Source organism: Quercus suber, unplaced genomic scaffold (assembly GCF_002906115.3).
Source record: "Quercus suber isolate HL8 unplaced genomic scaffold, Cork oak 2.0 scaffold_108, whole genome shotgun sequence".
In the NCBI taxonomy this organism is placed as follows: Eukaryota; Viridiplantae; Streptophyta; class Magnoliopsida; order Fagales; family Fagaceae; genus Quercus; species Quercus suber.
In genome coordinates, this window is record NW_027069573.1 from 402,868 (window position 1) to 424,775 (window position 21,908).

At 32.2% G+C, this 21,908-nt stretch overlaps 1 protein-coding gene across 3 annotated transcripts; it reads right to left on the reverse strand.

Annotated features, from left to right (window-relative positions):
* Nucleotides 1-7,268, reverse strand: LOC112028940 (S-type anion channel SLAH2). Of its 3 annotated transcripts, none has more exons than XM_065775277.1 (7): nt 7,180-7,268; nt 6,274-6,379; nt 3,451-3,638; nt 2,693-3,172; nt 1,249-2,019; nt 731-762; nt 1-636 (listed from the first exon to the last, which is right to left on the reverse strand). In XM_065775277.1, the coding sequence occupies exons 3-7, from the start codon at nt 3,622-3,624 to the stop codon at nt 261-263; spliced, it is 1,833 nt and encodes a 610-aa protein (XP_065631349.1). In that variant the 5' UTR covers nt 3,625-3,638; nt 6,274-6,379; nt 7,180-7,268; the 3' UTR covers nt 1-260. The 3 variants fall into 3 exon arrangements, with proteins under 3 accessions (XP_065631349.1, XP_065631348.1, XP_023917401.1); XM_065775276.1 differs by lacking the exon at nt 7,180-7,268 and adding an exon at nt 6,964-7,152; XM_024061633.2 differs by lacking the exon at nt 7,180-7,268 and having other exon boundaries at nt 6,274-6,723.
* Between the last annotated feature and the right edge of the window lie 14,640 nt (nt 7,269-21,908).

The following is a 21,908-nucleotide window of genomic DNA, read 5'->3' on the forward strand; positions in this document are numbered from 1 at the left end:
GGTGTGGAAATAACTGACTATTTTTCTAGAAAAATATACATGTATTAATATACTTCCAAACACCATCTGTTACAATGTAACACTCAGCTACTGTTTACACATCACTCTTCTCTTAGTAAAGAAACTTTCATTACACTACACATGTTCACGGGAACTTTCAAAACTCTATATTTTGTTCCTCCCATGTCTGAGTAGCCAAACACTCATTGAATGTCACCAACTTCTTAAGTCCATTGAAAAATGGACCTCATAGTACAAGCTTAAGCTTCACCTCTCTCAGAGCTTGGAGGTTTTGTAGAGGCCTCTAAATCATTGCCACCTGAGCCTCTAAATTTTAAGAAATTTTCATCATCTTTGTCGTCTGAGCTACCGTGTCCTAGATGAAACCATTTCCTGTATGGTTTTGGCTTTGTCTCACTGATGGCAATAGCGAGGTCATTAGGAAAAAGGTCTTGGAGAACGAAGGCATGCCAGATAGTTGTTATAAGCAGAGCCGTAACTGTAAGCGTAGCAGTGGCGGAGAGGATGACAGACAGGGCTTGGGTCAATACACTTGTGACTTCATTTGAGTACCTAATGGTTGCAATGGCAGCACCAGTCATTGGAAAAGTGTAGGCCCACCATGCCATCGAAAACCTATGGATTTGAAAAGAATATATAGTATCAGAAAAGTGAACAAAAGGAGGTGGAACAATAATTATGTAGCTGAGAAATATAAGTCATATCATACGTGAATCCTCGGAAGAAATTAAGCCGAACTGCCTGCAAAAACACAGAAAAATAAATAGTTCAGAAAACCATCATAACAATTGATCATAGTGTTTGTGCTAGGGGGCAACTAATCATATTTTGGCACCAAGTCAATACTAAATGAAGTGTAATTTCCGTTCATGGTGAAGGCACTAAAGTGGCAAATTTTTTACCAAATTATAAATTTCTCTTTTTTACTACTAATAAGATTCTTTAAAAAGGTTTTTGGTCATATTAAATTTGACCTCTCTGTCTTGCTTGCTTTTGTACCTTGTTCATGTTTTACCAGTCTTCTTCCTCACTGTTTTGTAATGCATGATAAACTACCACTTGTCCAAAAAGCTTAAGCTTTAGGGAAAAGTGGTAATTAATCATCTGTTCTAGATGCAACAAAAGGTGGCAGTACACTTAAAAATATGTGCGTAAGCATATGTGCATGGTGGAGGATTTAAATTAGTTAGCAGTAATAATCTGTGTCCATCTACATTAGAAACTGACCAGTGAGAAATAAAGGAACAGGCCAATGAAGTAAGCAATCCGTGAACCATAGTCAAAGGTTCCTTGAATCTTTGCCCATGCCATTGAAGCAACGCTTGGTGCTGCCACAAACAGAAAGAATACAGGGTGTAGCTCTTTTGGAAGTGTCTCATTTGTTGGAAGCCTCTGGTAGAGAGTTACAAATAGGACTATGTAGTGAGCCATCCCAATAGCAAAGAAGAATATAGGCCCTTCTTTTATACCCATCGATGCACCTAGTAATGCCCCCACAAAATTTCCAACAACGGAGAGATGGTTTGAAGGATTGGCCACCTTTGATAGCCTCCTTCGGCCTCCTGACATCCACTGTCCATAGATCTTAAGCTCAAGACAGAAAATTGGTGCCATGAGAACATACCAAAGAGGTTGAGGCAGGTTTTTAGCAACTGAAGGTGGCACTCCAAGAGCTAAAAACAAGAGGGCTATCCATGGGGCAAAGAAAAAGTTGATACGGATAGGGTGGTAGTACTCACGACGAACTGCTTCAAAGTAGAAAATCACTTTTAGAAGGTAGATGGAAGCAACAGTTGCTACAAGAGCAATAGAGATGCACCATAAAATGAGATTTACTGTCAGACTTATGTGGAGAAATTTTGTGGAGGCAGTGGTGGCCAGAGATTTCCACATAATTGCTTGGCTGGTAACACCAAGACAGATACCAAATGAAGAGATGGGAAACCGTAGAAAAAATGGCCATAAATCATCATTTGGAAGCAGTATTTCCTCTGAAGCCTGTTAAAAGAACCAATACATGATCAAGGTACAAAACAAAATATGGCTTCTTTTGAAGAAAAACAAGATCATATACAATTATATGAACAATGTGAAACACATAGGTTGCATAGTCACCAAATATATAGTAGCAACCAAGAATTGTTGACTATTCTTTATGTAGAAAAACAGTCAATTAATCATTTGGCAATGAAAGTACAACCCATATATTGTACATAAATGGAGCATCCTAACTTGATTAAAGCTGTGACTAACCAAAAAGATTTCCTCATAATCATACTATTGGAGTGTAACTTTCATATCACTTAGTTGCAGTAGCAATATGTACACGCAAACAGAGAAGAATCTATGTAAAATGCTAGCATGAGCAGTAGCACATGCTAGGTTTTTTTTTTTTTCTCAGCTAAGTACTTTCTTGATGTGTTGCAATAGATACAAACATTGTTTTCATAATTGATTAGGGGGGTAAGGCTGGCCTTGCTGAATACAAAATCAAGCTAGCCTTCAATGTTTATGAAGCAAAACTTCTATTTATTTCAAAATCATTGTAATTATTGGATGGCCTAACTTTGTGAATTGTGTAAATTCCCAGATGTGGCTGAACCCAAAATATTGAGAGAGAATAAAACAAGAAGTAAAATGCGCCTAAGGATGGAGGAAAGAAAACACATACCTTAACAGTGTCCAGCTCTGGCCCTTCCAAGGCATCAAAGTATCGGTCCACAGGCAAATTTCTTTCAAATTCTGCTTTATGCACTGTGTCATCCTTGGGTCCAGCTTCCCGTGGCAACTTTCCACGTAGTTGTGTGAGCTGCCTCTCAAGTTTCCCGGACCATGTTTTGAAAGAATCAAATCTGTTGTCCTTTATCCTTTTAATACTTGGGTGGTATGCAAATTTTCCATCAGTAATTGCCTCCTTAAATGCAGGGCCTGTTACAAGTGGCTGAGAATGATACTTTGAATATTTTGATGGTTTGCTGCTAGCAGTCTTGGTTACACCAAAAGAGTCTGCAATTCCATCCCTAATAATTGTTTCGCCACTGAAGAGAACTCTTTTGGTGTTCGGTAAGTGAACATTCACAGGAGATGGAGGCGTGCTGATAGAAATAGAAGGTACCCTTTGATGATGTTGAATGGGTTCAGATTCAATGCCCTGCCTTAATATAGAAGTTGTTTCAGTTCCCTAGTATAACACGTAATAGAAGTATATATTCCTAATCACTATATACTCTTTATTTTCCTATGTGACAGTAATAGAACGATAATAGAACATTGCCACACAGCAGATCTTTCAGAGCAAGATCGAAATAATAGTAGTTATTATATTCAAATGCTTATTCAGGCATTCTAGTCCTGCAGAATCATCCGAGAGACATGAATCTAGAAGTGTCAATTCCTTTTCAATAGGAACAGGATTATAAGAAAACGTACATTAGTTGTTGGACTGAAAGATCCATATTCGCCTGTCTGACACTGATCATTTGTGGAGCTAGATATACTAATGTCATCAAAGCCAGCTACTTTATTTGATGATATATAGTTGAGGAGAGATGGGACCTCAGTGGAATTCTGCTGTGCAGAACCTATATGTGTGTTGTCCTCCATGTTAAGAAAAACACCTGAAAAGCATAACAAGAGTTCAGTTATATGAAGCACTCATAATAAGTGAATACTTTGAATAAAATCAGTTAAAGATATTACACACGTTAAGAAACTTTAATTGCATTAATATAATTAACAAGTAACTGATGCAGGTGTGCTTGATCATGTATATGTATACTTCATCTGCCAATGGATTTTCATAACAAAAGCGTAATCGATTTCTTCAAGAAGAACTTGGTAAGTGGCGCCAAAGAAATCAAAACACATACAGATGCTAATGTTATTGAAGGGGCTAGCCTTGAGTTAAGGAATCCAAGGTTAACAGGTGACAGTAATTACACAAGAAGAATGACTGAATTGAAAGTAGCACCTAATAGCAATCAAAATTCAACTTAACAACACTTTGTGAGAACTACTTATAGTCTTTATTTTCGTCAAAATTAACAATTCCTCGTGAATTCTACCATGTTTGACAATCAAAATCAGCATCTAGATACTTGTGGAACAATAATTTTGGCAAAGCACACTCGCGTAACAACAAGAATTTTGATGTCCGATTATCAAGTGAAGAGCTAAGTTTAGAGTTCAATAATGCCAAACCAATTTTTAAAAAAGAATATATTGAAGACGTAGAACATGATGAATTCTTGGCAGAAGTCAAGATAGAAAATCAAGATAATATCTTGCAAGTAGTTGTAGATGAGGCTAAAGGGGCAAATATGGAATTGACTAAGGAGAATGGAAAAAATCATGAATTCAAGAATCTTAGAAATTCTGTGGAAGATTTATCAAAGTTAAATATAAGTGTGAGCCTATAACCCTTAAGTCTCAAGATCCTATATATTGACAATGCAACAAATACATTGAATTTATAGAGTAGAAATTTTTTATTTTATCTTCAATCCTTTGTTGATTGATGTTGTAAATCAATAAAGGACAATGGGATGAAATTTTGCCACACTATTTCAAGGATATGAATTTCAAAACTGGATCTATTGAAGTATTTGAAGGATCTATTTATTTGGAACAAAGATTTCTATTTCTAGAAGAAAACTTGAGATCAAATTTTATCCAAGTAGAGGTGTCTATTATAATCATTTTTAATTTTTGATATTTTCCTATAATTTTTGTAATTTTAGAATATAAGATTTTATTTCATTGAGGTATTTTAAATATTTTTATAGTCAATTAAGGGTCCTTTTATGGTAGGGTATTATTTAAGATTTCTTTCTTTTTTATTCTTTCTTTTTGGTAGATTCTAGGGTTTTCCTTGTGCACTCAAAGTTTTCACCCTTTTGGTTGATTTAGTATTGTTAAATCAATTTTGAACAATTAACCAATTATATATTCAAATTAAATTCTGGTTAATTGCAATAGGAAATTAAATTACCAAAAAAGAAATAAATAATTGACACATGCAATTTGGTAATGATGTGAAATACCACACACCCAAAGGGAATAACACACCACTGGTTATCACAAATCCAATGAATATTTTCACTATTTAGAATCAAATTAAAGTTTACAATAGAAACAACTCTTACATCTAATGCTAGCTCAAGTAGAATTCACAGCACTCATGACCCCACAAATTTCTCCAAGCGCCTTAGACTATTCAATCATGAAATTCTCCCTACAAACTTCGTCGACTTTAGCGTGCCCTTATATACTTTTGCATGTAGGACTTGATATTCAACTCATTAGTCGATTAAATGGACCTTCAAGAGAATCAAGTTTCTTGGTTCACGATCAATCGAGACTCAGTTGAGAGTTGATTGAAGGCATTTTGTCAATCAAGAAGTGTGTCGAGATTACGAAAACAGCTTTTCCTTGAGCTAAACTTAGGTTTTTGTCTTGAACTTGAATAAGAACATTACAACATAACAAGACTTAACAATTTGTCATGGTTTGCCAACGCTACTAACCTAACAAAGAAACCTTTTTGGATTTAAAGGTTTCGTTAAGCTAAGACGATATCTAGTCATTTCACGTTTCTCATTCTATGTTGGTTTTTCAATCATTTTTTTTTTTCAATGTTGAAACTATGGCCAGATATCATGTTAAAAGATGAGATGAGATCTGGGGGCTATAAGATTATGGACAAAGTTTAGCTATAAAATTGGTTGTAACTTAAAACTACAACCTTGCTCAATATCTTTTTATTAATGGTAAATTTAGACAAATCTACTATTGGATTAAATCTTCTTATAATCTTTATGTTTGCAAAATTTTTAGAAAATTAAAGATCAATAGCTATGTCATCAATAAATTGTTTAAATTGCAAGTTTTTATAATTTAAAATTATGCATAAAATATAAGCTTATATATCATATAGTAAATAATATCCGATTGACATAAAATTTAACATGTGTATTAAGAGTATAAAGAACATGAAATTCAACGGTTTGATTTTCAAAATATAAAGTAATATTTATTTTATTAAGTAAGATTGTAACTTAAAACTATAACTAATTTTGTAACTAAACTTTGTCCTAAGATTATTGAATTTCTCAAAATGCAAACATTATTGTTATCTGACTGAAGCTTCAATCAATAAAAGCAATATCATAATAGAATCCAAGCAGACATTAAAAGCTATCTGTATAGGATTAGAGAAGAACAGTGCAGAAATAAAAAACTGAAAATCCTAACCTCAAAGTTACTGCTATATCTTGGTTTTCATGCAGCAAAAACTCCAAGTTGCAGTCAAGCACCAAAGATACTGAATCCTTTTCTCTTCTCTCGAGCAGATGAGTCACTAGATAGTTCAGAAGAAGGCCATATTTAGGCTAAAGAAAAAAATAATAATATGTGGTTTAAGAAAACAAATAAGCGTAACTACACGTCTTCCAACCATAGGAAACAGCATATATAGTCTAATGTAGGCCCTGGTTACGTCAAATGCACTTCATGTTTGATGCAACTACGGATAATTTATTTGGTAACGTGAGCTGCAATATACAAACTGGCAAAAATAAACTGTACTCCAGCGATGTGAGAATATATATAAATATATATGTAGTAGGCAAACAGAGCACGGTTTGGATGATTTGTCATAATTTTATCTCCCTAATTAAGATCATATTCTCTTATTCTCTAATAACAAATTAGGTTGATTAAATGATCAGCAACAAGAGCCACCTTTGACTGCATCTATCTTACACACAAGAATTGCACAAATTAATAGCAAATTTAAGTGTAACTGAGTGCCAATAACTGTTCTAGCTGGCATGGTGTGTGAAATAAAGAAATGATGTTAGCAAAAACAACAAATGAGTACATGTAATAAGCAACATATTTCGATTACTATAAGGCTTAAAATCTGAAGGACAAGTACATCACCATCACAATATTAACAATTATATTCCATGCTATGCTTGATATTTGAAATTGCATAGAACATGAAACAAAAGTGGTGGTCCACATATAAAAGCTACACAATAAAACTTTAAAATGTGAAAAAAAAAAAAAAATGCCTAATCTGAGTTTTAATGCATAGAGCTCAAGGCTAGACTTTTAAATGATGAGAAGATTATAAAAACTGTGGGTACAACTCACTCTGCTGAAGCCAAAATTATTGGCAGCAAAAACATATATATCCAGTCCTATTAAAAAACAGCAAAGACACAGTTGTTGCCGTTGAACGAAAAAATGGGAAGACAGATGTCACCAATTGATATTAATTTGCAACATAAAGAAATCTTTGTATCAACCAAGCTAAAGACAACATAAATAAAAATATTTATATTATAATTCGAATTAGAACATACGAAAGTGGCTGTGTACTAACTAGTAGATATTTTAGTCAATGCAAAATGATCAAATAATAAATAAATGATTCTTCAATTAGATATAATCCTTATGTTTGACATTCATTATAGCTGTAGTCGGAATCTTGCACCGTCAATTTCGGTGCACCATGGAAAATATGACACAATGACAAAACCATGATAACTACCGTTGGTACAACAATTTGACTTTCTACAATAACTTTAAAAACAAGTTTGTAAGATATGATGTTGAATACCATAAAAGACTTGAGTATGTTTTTCTCATTATCAATTAGTTTTGAGGTGAAGTGACACATCTCATAGTCTAACAAGTGGTATTAGTGCTAAGGTCATATTTGAGTCGTAGGAGCCTCAATGTGATGAAGGATTGTTGGGAGACCACAATTCAACTTCCTACTTTCACTTTTAAAATAGGCCTGAGCAAGATGTCGAATGCCATAAAATACTTAAGTGTTATTCTTATCACCAATTAATTTTGAAATAGAGTGGTATAATCCTCATGGTCCGACAACTACAATAAAAAGTCAAATATGTATTGCAAACTATATAAAGATTACTCATGAGTAATGACTACTGCCACTATCTCCACATACATGAAACACTTAAATGTAACAATAATTTAGCAATAAATTTATATAACAAAACTTTTTCTTTTTTTTTTGGGAGAAAATATATAATTAAAAAAAAAAAAAAAACTTGAAACAGTACAGTAATTGCCATTTGGTGGGGTGAGGCCGTGGGGAGTGTTTAGTGTTTACTGCCAAATATACGTTGGCTTCCATTATATATGCCCCATTCTTCCTTTCTTTCGGTGTTTTTTGTTAATGGGATTTCTTTTGGTATTTAGTGACAAAATACGTTGGTTTCCATTAAAGGGGTTCCCAAATGCTGAATCTTCCAGCATATTCCATACATTAATAAGGAATTAACATTATAGCAAGTCGTTGTTAAATGCAATCCCGTAACAAAGGAAGAAAGACTAGTGCAAACTTCAAAGTAATTAATGATGCTAAGTGTAACTATCAGTATTATCTTAATGAATTCAACCAATATCTGAAATATTCAACAATGATAGCCAGAGAGAGGAGAAATTGACTCTTTCCATTAAGGGAATATTCTGACATAAAATCATAACATTGGCAGGTTAATTCTGCCTTATGTGCCAATAGAAGCAAAAGGTTTAAATTCAGTGTGTGTGTGTATATATATCTCCGTACTAGAACGGTAAAAGGTAGTGGGATTATGATGAAAGACCTAATTTTTCACACGAATAAAGACTAAAGAGCAAGGGTTTGGAATTAGGCAAAGTGGAATAGGATTGAAAGATTAGAGAATGACAAAAGGTCGAAATTAAGGAATGAAATGCACCTAAATTGGGTTTTGTTTTTAAAGCTATTGTAGTCTCTAAGCAATTAGCATTTCCTTCCCCTAAATGGGATACAAATTAATAGGCCATGAGGTAGATACAAATAACGTTACCAAGACAAAAACAAACTTAAACCTTAATCACCCAACCACATCCCATAGCATTCCCATGCACCTAAGCCAAATTCGGTGATAAATAAAATCCAATTTCACAACAATCAAGCTTGATTACTATGCAGACCTAGATCGTTATTGAATTCTCGTTAATGAGACTTTTTAAACTTGAATATCTCGAAAACCTATCAACATAATAGTAACAGCCCATTGGCATATAATTTTGTTTCAAACAATTTATGTAAGCTAACTATATATACACTGATTTTGAAGGATTAGATTAATCACATGTAATCTATATATACACTGTGTTTTTCTTATTTTATTGACCTCACAACGTGTGGTTAAAATCAAATTAGTATCAGCATTAGAAGATCTTTTGTAGCACAAAATATGCAGCCATGCGATATAGCAAGACCATTGGTCCACACTCTATATAAATTATTTTTGGTGACCAGTGATACAAATCATGCTTCAAGTGGAATCAAAATTATCTAGATATACTCTCTACCACTCTCTACCATATAGAATTCTTAAAATCTTAACATTTCGTTTAAAATATAAAGTTTCAAATTATGTCATATCAGCGTTCCACTCAAACTCATTAAATTAACAGTATTTAAAAAACAACTAATTGTTAACGTTGAAGTTAATGTCTCCAGATAAAAAAATAAAAAATAAAAATTTACAAATGTCTCTCCTGTAAAAACTCCATCTCCTCAAACCAAAACAACTAACTCAGTATAAGTGCTTTGAAACCCAAGTCTCTCCTCAAAAACAGTGAAGGAAATAAAAATACCCAAAATAGTTTGAAGCATGTTATTATTCTTTGCAAACTTTGTTTTTTAAGATATTTTTTTGGTTTTGGATTTTTTGTTTTAACAATTATTATTTTAATGGATTTATTAGTAGAATGTTGAGAAAGCATAACCTGGACTACTCTTATATTTTAAAAGAAATGTCAGGATTTAAAAATTTATATTTGATAAAAGACATTAGGAACTCTAGAGGATCTCGATCCCTTCAAGCGCCTCTCCCACTAGTAAATGGTCCATCCTTCTCTTTCATCATGATCTTACTTTTGACTTTATATATACACATTAATCGTGGTCCTCTGCAATCTGCATGCATGAAAAAATGTAGGGTTCCAGCTAGTGTCTAGCTCGGCTTGATTGTCAAGAACATTAAAGATGCCCGAGTCTAAAGTTACTATTAAAAGGGTTTAAGCAAAAAAGAGACAATACAAAAGATCCACTGGCATCAGTCGTTGATTAATTCTACAACTATATATAGTATTTCATTTTCTTCATTTTCTTTGCATTAATCTAATAACAATTTACTGTTATGTATGAGTTTCACAAATTACATGATCAAAAAAATGAATAACCCTACTCTTTTTCCAGCACCAAAATTGTGGTATGATATCTTGATTCTGTTCCCATGAACATAAGCCCATACTCAAAGCTAATATGCATTGGTCCAGTCAAATGGCAGGAAAAAAAAAAAAAAACAAAACAAAACAAATGTTCTTAGTCTTAACAAAAGAATGATCATTCTTGTTTATAGTCAACATTGCAAAGAATATGTGGAAGTAATTGGAAATATAAAAATAAAAAAAATAAAAAAAAAAAAATTGAAAGACTATAATTAATAACAAAGATATGAGCAAAGTTTTAGAACATACCAGTAAATCAATCTGCTTCTGCAGCTCTGCTTTGGCTTTTTCTATGCTTCCTTGCACGAGGTTAAAGACAAAGTAGTGTCCAGTAATGGAGAAAAAGGAGGATAGTTCAAAGGAAACAAACCTATAAAAATTGTCTATTTAAGGAGATGAAAGTTATTCATGTATAAATGAGAGCGCAAATTAGTCTGAACTCTGAACGGTTTTAACAACTTTTTTCTTAAATTACTAGACAGAGACCAGGTTTGTTATTGAACTTTTTATGTTTTGTTGTTTGGTTCACAGAATTACAAGACCAAACAGAGTCATTATTAAGCAACTAATGTAATGAGGAAGATAATGAAGGTTAAAGATTCTATATATATGTGAAAGGTTGAGGCTTTTTCTTAGAGATATTTACTATATATATCTATATGTGATAGAAAGAGTCTTTTTTGAAACCATGATAGAAAGAGTCTTGAATGTTTGGCCAACAAACTAGGTTTCCCCATCCCCCATGTCTTCTATCTATATCACCTTGAAAATAAATAAATAAATAAATAAACTAGGCTTACTCAGCCCAACTAGAAAACATAAGGACCGCACCGTACGTGGACCAGCTCAAGATGGACCAACGTTAACGTAGTTTGGAGCTCTCACCATTATGCCTACGAACCTTTCTTTCTATACCACCTGGTATAAAATAAAATAAAATGCATGCCTTTTTTTTTTTTTTTTTAAAATTTACTTTGTTTGCACATGCACGTTAAACCCTCCTCAGAAAGAGTAGTGACAATGGTTAAAAATATTTGTTAATAAATACATTAAGGATAGTGATTAAGATGCATTTAATACTTAATTTATTAAAAAAATGCTTCATACACAACTCATTAATGACATCACTTTTTTTTATCAATTACTAATAACTTGTCACCTTGATAATTGATAAATTTTTTGTAACTCTAGAATTATTTATTTATTTTATTTAGGGGCGAAAAGTATTTATAATACCCAAAAAAATTAAAAAAACCCACTAACCCTTAACCCTACAAACTGATTCAGACTATTTAAAAAAATAAATAAATAAAACAAGAGAAAGTCATGATGAGAGAGAGAGAGAGAGAGAGAGAGAGAGAGAGAGAAGGGTCAGCGACTCAGCCAATCAGCCACGCCGCTGCACAGCATAAGTTGTCAGCCACCCAAGACGCCGCCATATCTCTCCCACTAATCCACGTCGCTGCCATAGCCTACAGTCCTCCATCCATCTAGTGCCTCCAGTAGCTTGATCTGCCTAACCCACCGCCATCTCTGGCTACTGTAGCCTCCATTCCAAAATTCCAATCTACCATTTTAAATATTTTTTTCTCTCCTTAAACTTCAAAACCTAACATAACATTGATCTAATTTTTCTATGTGAATCTGTGAATACGCTTATATTATAATGTTTGTGAATCTATGATTGTGTTGTCCCCCCCCCCCCCCAAGGACTTTCATATAAGTATATATATAATATTAGTTTCATCATACGCACTTTGTGCATGTAATGAGGCTCTTTTTTTTTAGTATAATATATGTGAGATTAGAAATTAAGGAAACCAGTGAGTTAGTGAGTCTTGATAAAATATTAAAAAAAAAAAAAAAAAAAAGCTGGAATGTGGTCTTGAGGGAAATATCAATGTGGACTGAATTTTTTTTTTTTTTTTAATTTTAATTTTTGAATAAGTTTGTTTTGAAGACATGAATTAGTAAGAGAGTATCTTATCTTGCAAGCATTTTACGTGAAGTTAGAGATATATTTTTATTAGGCTGTTTTCAAATTTTGTTCCTATTAAACGTAGGATTTAGGGGTGTTTCTGAAACACATAGCAGTCTAATCCAAAGATGAAATATTTTTATAAATAGTATAGATGTTGATCACAAAGATGAACTTCATTTTCGTTAATTTATGAATTTTGTTTTTTGAGAGTTAGAGACTTAGAGTTGTAAAATAGACCAAGCCATATTCATGAATGAATAACTTAAATTTGACTTATTATAATGAGTTAAGCTTGTTTATGTTTATTAATCAAATGAATTGAGCTTTGAGCGCATAGATTAATTTGTAGCTCACTTAATTAACAAACCAAACTTGAATAAAATCAAGCTTGGATCGATATGCTTGTTATCTTTGAGGATAATAATATCCATGTTAATATGTGCAACTTTAAAGAAAAATATGTCGAAAATGTATCTGTATTTCTTGTTTAATTTAAAATTATTACTACAGAAGTGCAAATAAATTATTTAGTAAATACTCCACATGTTAACTTTATTGTCATTCAACCATATGTTAACTTTATTTCATGTTTCATGTATAATATGTATACACATCTTCTTTTCTTTTTTGAATTATTAGACTAGTAAAATATTACAACTAATGATTAGATCATAACTTAATTATTTATGTATCATTCAACTTTCATATTTGAGTGTTTTTATTTATTATTTTATTTGTATTGAAAGAAATAAGAAGAAAAAATTATTAGAACTTTTCTTAATTTTTTTTAAATGTCCAAAAATAAGGACCTTCATGGGTTAACCTAACTCACCAAAGATCGGATATAACAACTTGTTTTAGTCCGATAAATCTCTATTTTTATTTGACTTTGTTAGGTTCTAAAACTTTAGAAACTAATGTATTAGAACTTCAATTTGTATATATTGGCAAACCATGATCAAAATATTTAATCTAGGTTTAGACTTGCTCAAATTTTGATTTAAATTAAATTTGGAATCGAGTAATTGCAGGATATTACTATTCAATTTCTGCAAGGCTCGATCGATCGAAAATTAGATTCAATCGATTGAAAGTTGCAGATCAACAAAAATCAGCAAACGTAAAAAGGCCATAACTTATCTGTTTGAAGCCCAAATTGTGATCCATTTTTTCTAGTATTTAAAGCACATCATAAGCTAACCCTAGGTAGGATTTTCAAGGCTTTTCAGAGAGAGAAGAGTGTGCATCTATTGTATCTAGGGTTTTGTAACCAAAAAGCTCTCTCACATCTTCTACTGGTGTTATTCCTTGAAGAATCTCAAGATTCTGTATTGTAGAAGTTGCTGCCTTCTCTAGTCATCAAAGATGCTGATGATCTAAACCTTCAAGGGTGGTCTTAGAGTCACAAATAGGAGAGTTTGTGTTTTTTATCAAGTGTGGGTGTTTGTGTTGCAAAGGTCAAGGAAAGAAGTAGTCCGTGGACTTAGAGCTATTATAGGGTTATGGTAGTAAGTTTTCTACTTGAGATAGCAATAGAATGTTAGTGGTCTAAGTTCTATTATACAAACTTCAATTCTTTCATAATGGATTTGCTTTTTACTTTGAGGATAGCTTGGTTAAATCCTCCCCAGGTTTTTTATTTGTTTGGTTTCCTGGGTTATCATATTATTGTGTTATTTATTTTTCCGCTGCTTTGCATGATATGATTGTTTTGTTTTAACATAGATCTAAATAATAAATCTAAGTATTTACTTAGTTAATAAATTAGGTTAAATAACTTGTGTTTTACAGGGATCTAAAAACCGTACAAGTGATATCAGAGCGGGTTAGCTCTTGATTTAGGTTATTATACCTAGAGTTGATCCTTGATCCCTGTTATCATGGATAATTTTTAGGTGTCTTACTATTTTTGATTGTGATGATTTGAATAAAAAGGACATTGTTGCTTTTGTTGATCTTATTGATGCCTGTGAAACTTTTCGTAAGGAATTATTGAAATATATGAAAATTGCTAAGAAATTCAAGGAAGAGTTAAAATTGGCTAATCTTGAAAAAGATGAATTGGTTGTTAGATTAGATGAATCTAATAAAAAGAATGAATTTTGAGAAATCAAATTTCCTTTCAAGATGAGAAGATGAAAAGATTGAAACAAGAGTTAGTTGAATCTAAAACTAAAATTAAAAATTTGACTAGTACCAAGCCTGTTATTGATAACAGAAGTGTTTCTGTTCTCTTAAGCTTAAAACTGAAAAAGTTTATATCCCTTCTTTCAAGAGGAATAAAAAAAAAAAAAAAAAACTTATTTTACTATGTTAGACAAAGGTAAAAGTTCTGATGTAGATGTTGAAATTTCTAAACCTATGTCTAAATTTACTGTTAGAGAGTATAATAAATCTGTTTTTGTGCCTACTTGTCACCTTTGTGGTGTTGTTGGTCATATTAGACCAAATTATTCTTTGTTGAGGCAAAAACCAAAATGTGAGACTAGATTTGTTGTCAAGAATATTAATGTTTCTAAATTTGTTCATGTTTATCACTTTTGTGGTGTCTCTAGTCACATTCATCCTAATTGTCATAAATTGAAATTTAAGTATTCTGTGTTTTAGTCTAGGATATGTAATGATATTTCTCCTGTCATAAGTCCATATAAATTGTTTGATATTCTTTTGAAAAATTTGAGCTTGTTGACTTGTGAAAGGAATTTGTAGGATTTCAGTCAGTCTCAGACGATTGGTATAATCCCTTAAATACACTAAACTTCTCATGGATTTTCACCTGTGCTATATGGGTGAGAAAATATTCTCTAAGGTGAGTGTTGTTTACTTGTTCTTAATTTAATTCTTTCAATTAATTATGGACATGTTTTCTTTTAGTTTTTGGTTGTTTTATTTTCTTAGGTTGTTTTGTTTAAAAAAAAAAAATCCAAAAACATTGAAAATTTTCAAAAAGACAAAAATATTTTATTTTNGTGGAAAGTTTCGCGTGAATAATTCTAGGAAATCCATCATCCTATGCCTTTTCAATTCCAATCTTGACTTCGAGGCGGTCCATCATCCTACTCCTAAGGGGATTAAGTTATTCTTTTTCCAAAAAAAAAAAAAGTGGCATTTAGTCAGTGATTATTAGGACTACCAAGTCAGTGCACTGACCTGGTAGTTTAGGAACATTAAATAATTTTCCTTTTTTTCTTATAGTTGATTAGTTGTTGACTTTTTAGTTTTGTTTGATTATTTATAGTACAGGATACATAGTCTATAGTAGTGTTTAAGGCACTAGTTTTGAATGAATGTCTACTTCAGCATAGCGTTCAAGGCACTAGTTTTGAATGATATTCTACTTTAGAAGCTAAAATTTGAAAAAGCCAACCAATTTACACGGCCAAGCTTCTAGGATTGTTATTTAATATTTTTATAATCGCGCATAGGAATACAATTGATAATATTATTCTTATAAATTAAGAAAACCATTGTTGATTCGTCCACCCAAAAAATAAAATAAAATAAAATAAAATAAAAGTAAGGATGGACCCAAGATTTTAAGCTAAGGGGCCAATAATAAGCGGGAAAAAAAATCCTCAAAAATATTAGTTATAGCATTATGTGTTACCCCTTAGCAATATGGGCAAGTGACAATTTTATTTTGATGAATTTGTATCACATATTATTTATATTATGTATTTCATTTTGTCTTTTTATCTTTGTCCTTTTATCTCTATCTTTTTGTCTCTTTATTTGTCATTTATTTTTGTCACCCACCACCCCAAACACTCCGTTACCTCCATTACTAATTTTTAATGCATTAACCTTTTTTTCAATCTACATATGTTGCCTATTCCCTAATATTGCCCCCACTTAGGGACGGAGCTAAGCTTGGACTTGGAGGCAATGGCCCCCAGTTTTTTTATTTATTTTATTTATTTATTTATTAAAAATATTAGTATATTTATGGGTATTAATTTTACCAATTTTTTTATAAGATTACAATTTGCCCCTCTAACAATATCATTAATTCTTTTAAAAATAATAATATAGCCACAAACTTTTCTTCAATATTTTTACAAATTGTTGATCATAGCAAATCCTTATTGGTTTATATCTAGGTCCACTACTTATATCATTTTTTTACTTACCAATAACCACTCATCACATCATTAATTTATTAAAAAAAAAAATTATATCTTTAACATTTTTCTCCTTTTAAAGGCCATAAAAAATGTATTGATCTAAAATCTAAAACAAAATATACAGGCCTAAAAATATTAGCCTAATAACAAAAATTACTAGTAGCAAAACTAAAAAAAAAAAAAAAAGGCTCAACCAACAAATTTTACCCAAAACAAATAGCCTAAACCCTTTAAAAAAATTTGTCCTTACGTAATAGCAAACACATGCACCAAAAAAAAAAAAAAAAAAAAAAAAAAAAAAAAACCTTAGAGTCTAAGCAGCAAAGCTGGAGGTTGGAGTTACTGCACATAACCAGCAATAGAGCCACCCCCTTAGCTCCAAGTCCTAGCTCCGTCCCAACCCCACTACCAACAAACAGTAAAAGTGCCAATTTATATATATATATAATATATGTATGTATGTATATATGTATGTATATAGTTTACTATAACTATATATAAATCCAACTCACATCTCACCTTCTCAACTTAGACACTCTCCCACTCATAAGCTGCACAAAACATATATCTTTGAGACAGATAGAGACTCCTAGGTCCCAAACACAATCACATATTCAAATTCAATTCACAATCATCCTTGAGGGCCCTTTTTATTTAATGATGAAATTGTGCATTTAAAAGTTGTAAAGTTTAAAATTAGTTCGAAATACGATGTTTAAATATATGGGCCGTTCCTCCAAAAAAAAAATATATATATATATATATATATGGGGCATTCTAGGTCCTAACCTCCTTTTATCCAAAAATGGATTCCATGCTAATTGCCTTTTAGAGAGGGGTTCCAACTTCTATATAGGATTTAATTATATCTTAGAATTCTCTATAGTAAGGTTGCATAGTGTTGAGTGGGTTTCATGTCTTTAAATATGGCGACCTTCTTAGATCCACCGTAACTAGTAGTGATTAACCATGCTTGTTTTCATGGCTCTAATAATTAAGAAAGGTCCGAGGTTCCAATCATCTATATCATGGACCACTGGTTAATGTTTTTTATTCGAGACATTTAATCTTTATAATAATAATAATAATATATATATAATATATATATATGTATATAATAAAAAGGAGTAAAGAAGCATTGATGATGCCTATTATTATTGCCTAATGCCCTTATGGTTGCCTAGTCCCAAAGTAGCTAGGTTTACCCATCACAAGATTCCCATAAACAAAACAATAGGTAGGTATACCTCATATCAAAAACAAAAATATAGATACCAGCTCAAGCTGGACCACCCTACAGTTTGAAGCCCTAATAGGATTAGGCCTGCTCTGGCATGGCTCGTCTGTCTCTGTCATGGCTGCACATGCATGCACACATGAAAGCCTCTTCGGAAAGAGTTGACCCGTAATGTTGTTCTTCATTTTTTTTTAATCCCTCCTTTCCTTTTAATGAAACAAACAATGGTTTTTTTTTTTTTTGGTGGGTGTGTAACGTAATTAGACGCTTTACCTAATTACCTTTTAAATTGGATGGCTTCTCCTAAATTTAGCTTCTAAAGTAGTCATTATTCCAAAACTATTGCATTGGAACACTTACTCATTTGATTTTAATGTGTATTTTAATGCAATTAGGGGAGGGATTTCTATTTCGATGAATCTTTGGATGTCATTGGTGTAATTTTCCATAAAAATAAAATAATTTCAAAGTTGAAATGAATTATAAAATATATATATATATATATATATAAAATAAAAATAAAAACTACTGTTTGAGACGTTTCATGCATATCATTAACATACAAGTGAAACCGTGTCATTTCTATTATCTTATCAATCAAAAGTTCTACTTAAGGTTATGACACACGATAGACAAAATGATAATGTTTTAATTATATAATTAAAAAATCTTATACGATGTTTGATGTTGTGATACATGCGTGTTAATTATATTATCATATTTTTTAAAATCTTATTTAACTAAAAACCTTAAGTTTCATTTCCATTGCATTAATAATTTAGAAAAAAAAAAACAATATGAGATACACAGTAAAATTGAACATAAATTCATATAAGCAAATTTGATAGATTCTAGAATTAAATTTTTTAACATAAACTCGCAAAGGTTCTGTACTGTTTAGATAATGCTATTACAGTTACCATTGGGTGGTATATAAACAGTGGAACCTTTGTGAGTTTATGTCAAATTGTTTATGCTGTGAGAGCATTATCTAAAAGTAATGAACCTTAGCAACTTTATGGGAAAATATTTTATTGTATATAAGTTGAAAATTATTGTTTACTCTTCTTTCTAAAGAGAATACCCGCCTCCTCATGTCATTGTTCTATTGAAAATATGGTGCTAAATTAGAATATATAATTAGATTGGATATTCTATTAAGAGTTGCCTAATGGGCCAGGCGAAACGGCAAAAACAATATGTCCAAGGACTCCAATCTAACCATGATCTAGTCATCATGAGCGGATATTGGGCCTTAATTAGCCTAGATTTTTGCAAATTTTTTAAGGCAATTTTCTGGAAAACAAGCATTAATTTGTCATAGCTCATAAGCATATATTAATATCATTGGTTTTTAAGGTAAAGCGTAGATGAAAGATTATTGTTGTGGATTTTCTTTTTTTTGGCTGAATAAACAAGTTTATTATCGTGGATATGAATATGACAAACCTTGTCGAATAGGAAGAGTTTTGTTTGAAGAATCTACTAAGACACTTGAAAATCAAGACTAAAAAGTATGTAAAATATTTTGATAGAAAATCGAGTGGAATGTTCTACTGACATCTTTTTCTTTTTTCTTTTTTCTTTTTTGAGAAATTCTAGTGATGACATCTTAAAGTTGCTACATCTATTTTATTTTATTAATGCACTTGATATAATCTTAGTTTGATCCCGCATCGTGAGACATTTTTGTTTAATTCTTTCCCCCACGAAACACCATTTGGAATCTTTGTTGTGTGTTGCATTATGGGCATTTGTGCTTTACAGTTTTCTAGTGTCAACCACATTCTTGTCAAATAATAAATACAAAAAAGTAGCGAGAGTCCTATTATATACAATATATACTCAAACCTCACAAATCTTGGTCGTGCTTAACTACCAATCATTCCACAAATATTTGATTATATTTTAGAACAGAGGACTTTAATATTGTAGGATTTATAATCCAATAACATTGGACTCTGTATGGATCAGTGTGCCACTTTGAGCAAGATTCAGTTTGAAAGAAGTGGACTCAATCGAAGAAATCTTAAGATGAAAATTCACATCCTTTTTATCAATCTTGCTAAAATATTTAAGTGTGAGTACTATATATATATATATAACAGCATCTTTTTTTGAGGAATCAATGCCTGAAGGATCTAGATGGAGGAATGAGGGATCCTAGACATTCTCTTAGGTGGTTCAATCACAGTTTAATCTCAACCTTATCAGGGACCCAATAGCAATCTCCCAAGCGTTTTGAGAACCAATTTCATGCACCTAAGGATTCGAATTCAAGACATTAACTCCAAGAAAATCACATGGAACTATACCTTTTTGTTACTGGACCACACACCTTCAGTGGTGATATATTTAATTAATTAACATAATTAGGCTGAAACTATAAACTTAAATTCTTGGGTTAAGGTAACGTTTCAGCATATTACATTATGTCTTTACAAAATGAGAACTTCCTAAGATGTTAATGTTCAACTTACACAACCAAAATCTCAACAACAATAAACTGAGACAGAACTAAGATTCGAAGTCAAGAAGGACAAATATAATTTTCTTGAGGGGGCAAATATAATTTTTTTTAGGATTCGAAGTCAAGAAGGACAAATATAATTTTCTTGAGGGGGGCAAATATAATTTTTTTTAGGCTTATTTTCTAAAATTTTAAATATATACCTACTATTTAATATTTAAAAAAAATTGGGGGGGGGGGGGGGGGTGGCGCCGGGGGCCACAGCCCCCCTCTGTCTGTACGTAGTTCCGTCCAATTGTGTATTGAGTGGTATTTGTGGCTCTCATTTATAGTATTCTTGGTCATGATGATGCATGACACAAACACTGTTTAGAAATACTTTCATTTAAAGGGGAAGGCTAGCAAGAGTGTATGTAGAGGTGTAAGGAATTGCTAGACTCGATACTTTTCCGTGTAAGCTCCGTTTTATTGGCTATGCTTTGAAGCATCATTCATTGCCACTAGTTCTTCAAGTCGAGCTTCATGCCCCCACAAAAAAAGTCCTACCGCACTTGGAATGATAAATGAACAAGATACATGCAACTCTGTCAAATAAAACCCTAGCTAGTAAGGAATGATTGGCCTAATTATACGTGCAGTGTTTGTGAAAGAGTGAAGACAATGAATTTGTACTTTCTCCGAATTTAAAGCCACCATGACTAGAAAACTGCATACAGGAAAGTATTATTGTCCTACTTTCCTTGTTACCGTGATTGGGACGTGTCTTTTGCACTAGTTGGCTAAACTGCTACTGCATAGCATTGTGGGGTCTAAATTTGGACCATAATACATCCACAAGCACAAGTATTCGCACAGACAATAAAATTGTATATTCACATGCGTGCACGGTAAGATAAGTTTGAGGTGAACAAAGATGGGTTTAGCTTCTTCTTCTTCTTCTTAATTCATCTCCTACTTCCTTTTTCTTTTTTTCTAAGGGAGTTTTTGGCTTAGCTAGCACTAGCATGATGGCCTTTACAACTTTTAGGGGTTGAATTAGAACATAGTGTTTTTTCTCTCTAAAGTGACATCGTTGTCATATTGTTGTATGCCCCACTTTGACCTACTTAGTTTGCACCTCTTCTTTATGTGTTCACTTGGCACCACAAACAACAAAAAAGTCGTCGGCAATTCCTGCAGGGCCAACGTGGCCAAACTGGTCTAGTCTGGATTTTAGCCAAAACCCAACAAGGAAGTAGTTTCTACATCATGTGGGTCGGCTCTAATTTTCAATTTTCACTCTATTTGCTTATATATGTACAAAACAAGCCGAAAAAGAAACGTAAGAAAGCCATTCAATACTAGGTTTTCTTCTGTAAAATTTTAAATTGAATGAACCATGCAGCTTTTTGCTTCTTGTTATTTTCTATTAGGTCAGGAAAGTTGTGCTTGTGCACACATTCTTTTTAGAAACGTGAGTGAGTTTTCGTTCATTGTGGGAAGTACCACATTCGGCACCACACGCATAAACCTAAAAAGTTATCTAATCACCCTCTTGCCTCATTGGTCGAAAATGATCACATTAATAATATAGTATATTATTGTAATGGTATAGTAAAAAATTAGTTTAGTTGCATACAGCAACCGGATATCTTCATGCTTATCCACTCTTTCTTATTTGTTTGGTTGAGTTTACATGGCATTGAGTTTTTGTGGCTTCTGTATCAAATGCAAATTTGGTGGGGTACACTTGAAATCATGTAGGTTTGAAGTTATCATGAAAGCTAGAAT

Bases quoted from the DNA above. Each gene is read 5' to 3' on its own strand.
- LOC112028940 (XM_065775277.1), bottom strand. From the start codon at position 3,624: ATGGAGGACAACACACATATAGGTTCTGCACAGCAGAATTCCACTGAG. The intron at 3,173-3,450 runs GTACGTTTTCTT...ATATTAAGGCAG, and splicing joins CTTTCAGTCCAACAACTAAT to GGCATTGAATCTGAACCCAT. The intron at 763-1,248 runs GTCAGTTTCTAA...GTGTTTTTGCAG, and splicing joins TGTTCCTTTATTTCTCACTG to GCAGTTCGGCTTAATTTCTT.